The 3,873-nt window shown below is 33.6% G+C and overlaps 1 protein-coding gene across 1 annotated transcript; it reads left to right on the forward strand.

Moving 5' to 3' along the window:
• Positions 1-208: 208 nt before the first annotated feature.
• Positions 209-3,460, forward strand: TM35_000083600 (chloride channel protein; the record flags this gene model as incomplete). The annotated part of the gene is made up of 1 exon (XM_029024225.1): positions 209-3,460. The coding sequence occupies one exon, from the start codon at positions 209-211 to the stop codon at positions 3,458-3,460; it is 3,252 nt and encodes a 1,083-aa protein (XP_028884628.1).
• Between the last annotated feature and the right edge of the window lie 413 nt (positions 3,461-3,873).

The raw sequence follows: 3,873 nt of genomic DNA on the forward strand, positions 1-3,873 counted from the left end.
CTCTCTCTCTCTCTCTCTCTCTTCAATTCTTCTTCCTTTATTTTCATTCTCTACACACAAACATACAAGAAAGAAAGAAAGAGGTATATATAGAGAGAACTAGAATTAAAAAAAAAAAAAAGGTTGAGAACGTTTTTATTGGAGTAGTGTTACTCTATACGTTTAGAAAAAAAAGGTCATCTCTTCATTCATTCCCTAACTTCTCTAAATGAATGAAGAGAGACGAAGTGGATGCAGTAACCCACCGCCTTTTGAAGATGATTTGCAGGCGCGTGACTCTTCAACCTCCGCCTCTTCCCCACTTCTTGGCGATAGTGACAGCCGAGTTTCATTACTTAAACAATTGAATGTAATGAGGCCAGAGGTTTATCACCGATATTACTTCCCGTGTGAACGGAGAAAGATGGAACGATATGAATCTGTAGATACATATGAACCAGCAACTACAGTGTATAAGGATCATTTAGAAAATCGAAGCCAGGAACCTCGATGGTTTATTTGGGTATTTGTATTTGTTTTAGGTATGGCATCTAGTGCTATTGCGATGACGATAGTTTCTGTTTTACATATGTTGAATGGTATTCGATATGAATTATTAGGGTTTGGACTTCGAGGATTTAATTTTAGTGATTCCAATCGATACGATCCACAGATCTTGACTAATCATACAGAATTAGATATAGTGTCTATGTTTGAAGGACTTGGTGTTGGTTTATATGGAATTGAACCTCGATCCTTTTCAAAAGGATATTTAATGTGGATTTCTTTTAGTGTAGTAATGTCCTTATTATCGAGTATTATTTGTGCCCTTGTGCCGGAGAGTGCTGGATCAGGATTACCTGAAGTTATGGCTTATTTAAATGGTGTAGATTATCCAATGTTAGGCAGTATAAGAGTATTACTGGCAAAAGTGGGTTCTATTGTTTTTTCTGTAGCCAGTGGAGTTTGTACAGGACATTTTGGTACATTATTTCTCACAGGTGCAATGTTAGGAGCTCAAGCCCTTCAACGTCGTTCTTTTTTTCGTTGTGATTGTGTAAATATTATTGATTGTTTTCGTAATCCACGTGATCGTCGTATTATTGTTGTGATTGGAGCTGCAGCTGGAGTTGCCTCTGCTTTTAGTGTTTCTATTGGTGGATTATTAGTGGTGGTAGAACTTATTTCTACTATACTTCCTGTTCGTTTTGCACTTTACGTTTTTGCAGCATCTCTAGTTTCTTCTTTAACACTACAATGTTATTTTTCATTTTTTCAATATTTTACTTTACGTGATCGTCGTTTTTATCCATCCGGAGAGTTAATATCCCCCATTGTACAATTATTTACATCTAATGTGTCATTTGAAAATATAGTACGAATGCATATTTTTTATTTTATTCCTGCTATTGTGATTGGATTATTATGTGGAGTACTTGCTGGGGGATATACACGTCTAAGTTGGTTAGCACTTATATTACGTCGAAGATTAGAATTACGATTACATACAAAAATAATTCGATATATAATGCCAGTTTTATTTACATTTGTTTATGTTACTATTCATTATTGGGTTGCGGCAGCTTTTGGAAGTGGTGGTTGGTCTCCACAATCTCAACAAGAACAACAAATAAAAGAAGGAAATAATGAAAGACAACAACAAGAGAATTTTTTACCACTATTTAATAATACCAAACATGAGTTATTTGTACATCATCATCAACAACAACAACAACAGTTATTAAAAACAGAGAATCCATCTATGTATTTTATTTCTGAATTGAAAATGGATTGGCCTTGTGTGGCTATTCCATCAACTCTATTAACTACTAAAAATGTCTCTGTTATTGCGTATTATGGAGTAAATGGATTCTTTTGTAATAGTATAAAACACATGAATGATAATTATACCAAAATGTTAAGAGGAGAAAATAATCAAGCCATGACAGTATTACATTCTTATGCTTCTCTTGCATTTGCTTATGCAGATTCAGCCATTCAAACTCTTCTTAGTTGGCGTACAGAAGAAATGTTATGGGTACCCGTTCTTTGTGTGTTTTTACTGATTTACTTTATTAGTTCTGCATTATTTCTTGGAGTGGCTTTATGTAGTGATACAATTATGCCTGGATTTGTTATTGGAGCTACTATTGGTCGTTTATTTGGACTTGCTGTACTTTCTGCAGAGATGTCTTTACGTGGTGATAAAACTATTATTCGTTCCTCATGGGCAGATCCGGGATCTTTTGCTCTTATTGGGGCTGGTAGTTTTGTAGGGGGAACCACAGGATTAACATTTTCTATATGTGTTATTTTAATGGAAAGTACAGGTGATATTCAACATATACTTCCTCTTATGATGGGTATTACAATTGCAAAGAAAACAGCAGAATTATTTACACATAATATTAACGATATATTATTGGAAGCACGATGTATACCAATGTTAAACTTTGAGAATCAAATTCATAAATATCCAATGTTTGATGCTCGTCATGTTATGATTCGAAATGTTGTGATATTAGAGACTGTATGTACAATTGAACGTGTTCTTGATGTTTTACGTAGTTCTCATCATAATGGATTCCCTATTGAAAGTGTACGTGATCGAACATATAAAGGAATTATTTTACGTAAACAATTAGAAATTCTTCTTTGGCATATTTATTTTACAAATGGTTCTACTTCTATATGTACGTATGAGATTGGGAAAAAAGTAGAAGCTCGTTTATTTTATGATAAATTGCTTGGTACTTTACCTTCACTGGATATGTATTTAAGAATTCGTATTGATCTTTCTCCCTATATTGATCAATCTGGTTTCTGTATATTGGATACAACAACACTACCACGAACGTATAATATGTTTCGTACACTTGGGCTTCGTCATTTAACAGTTGTTAATCAGAAGAATCGTATTGTTGGAATTATCACACGAAAAGATCTCGTAGCCGATCGTATTATAGATGTTATTACCGCCGTAGATGAAAAACGTCGTCTTATGATGAAGGCACGATATTATGGAAACTTTCATATTACAGAAGAAAAAGAAGAAAAAGAAAAAGAGAAAGAAGAACAAGAGCAATCATTATTACCATCATCAACATCAACAACAACAATAAGAGTATCGGTAGTAGAAACAAGAAGAGAAAATGATGGTTTAAATAGATCTGAACATATACAAGAAACGCAACCACTGGATTATGATTCTTACCGTCTAGGAGAATGGATTGTGATGGAGAATCATCATGGCGATTGGGATAATGACAGAGTAATAAGAGAGGGACGAATGCATCTCAGTGAGTCTCAAGTGAATTTAATTCGATTACGAGAATCCAATGAAAGATCCACATTATTATTATTATCTGAGACAAGACATAATAGTCATGATTTACGTGAAGGCGGTTTATTAAATGAAGAAGACCAGACAACACAGGGAACTCCAATAGTAACAAATCCACAAGAGGATGACAAGAGATAATAATACGATATGAGTTGATGGATGTGAAAAAAAAAAAAAAAGAAAAGAAAAGAAATGGGCTTTTTTTTTTTGATTTTATTTTTATTTTTTTCTTCTTCTTTTCTTTTTTCTTTGCGGGGAAGGTTTCTCTTGTTTTTGTTCTTAGTTGTAAAATGAATTGTTCTCTATGTGTGTATAAATGTGTGTTGTGTCTGAGGGGTGAAATGTCCAGTGTGATGTGGGCGTCATGAGTGTTGGTGAAGGAAAGGCATCAAGTTGATTTTTTGTCTTTTCATTATTTGTAATGCCAACTCGATCTGGGGAATGATGTGAACTTGTGTATAAATGGGATATGTGTCAGAAATACTAAAAGATGAGCATCAATATATATATATAATCTTTTTTTTATAATTAATTTTCCTTTTTTTTTTTTT

This window comes from Trypanosoma theileri, assembly GCF_002087225.1.
Source record: "Trypanosoma theileri isolate Edinburgh chromosome Unknown TM35_Tth_8_V1, whole genome shotgun sequence".
In the NCBI taxonomy this organism is placed as follows: Eukaryota; Euglenozoa; class Kinetoplastea; order Trypanosomatida; family Trypanosomatidae; genus Trypanosoma; species Trypanosoma theileri.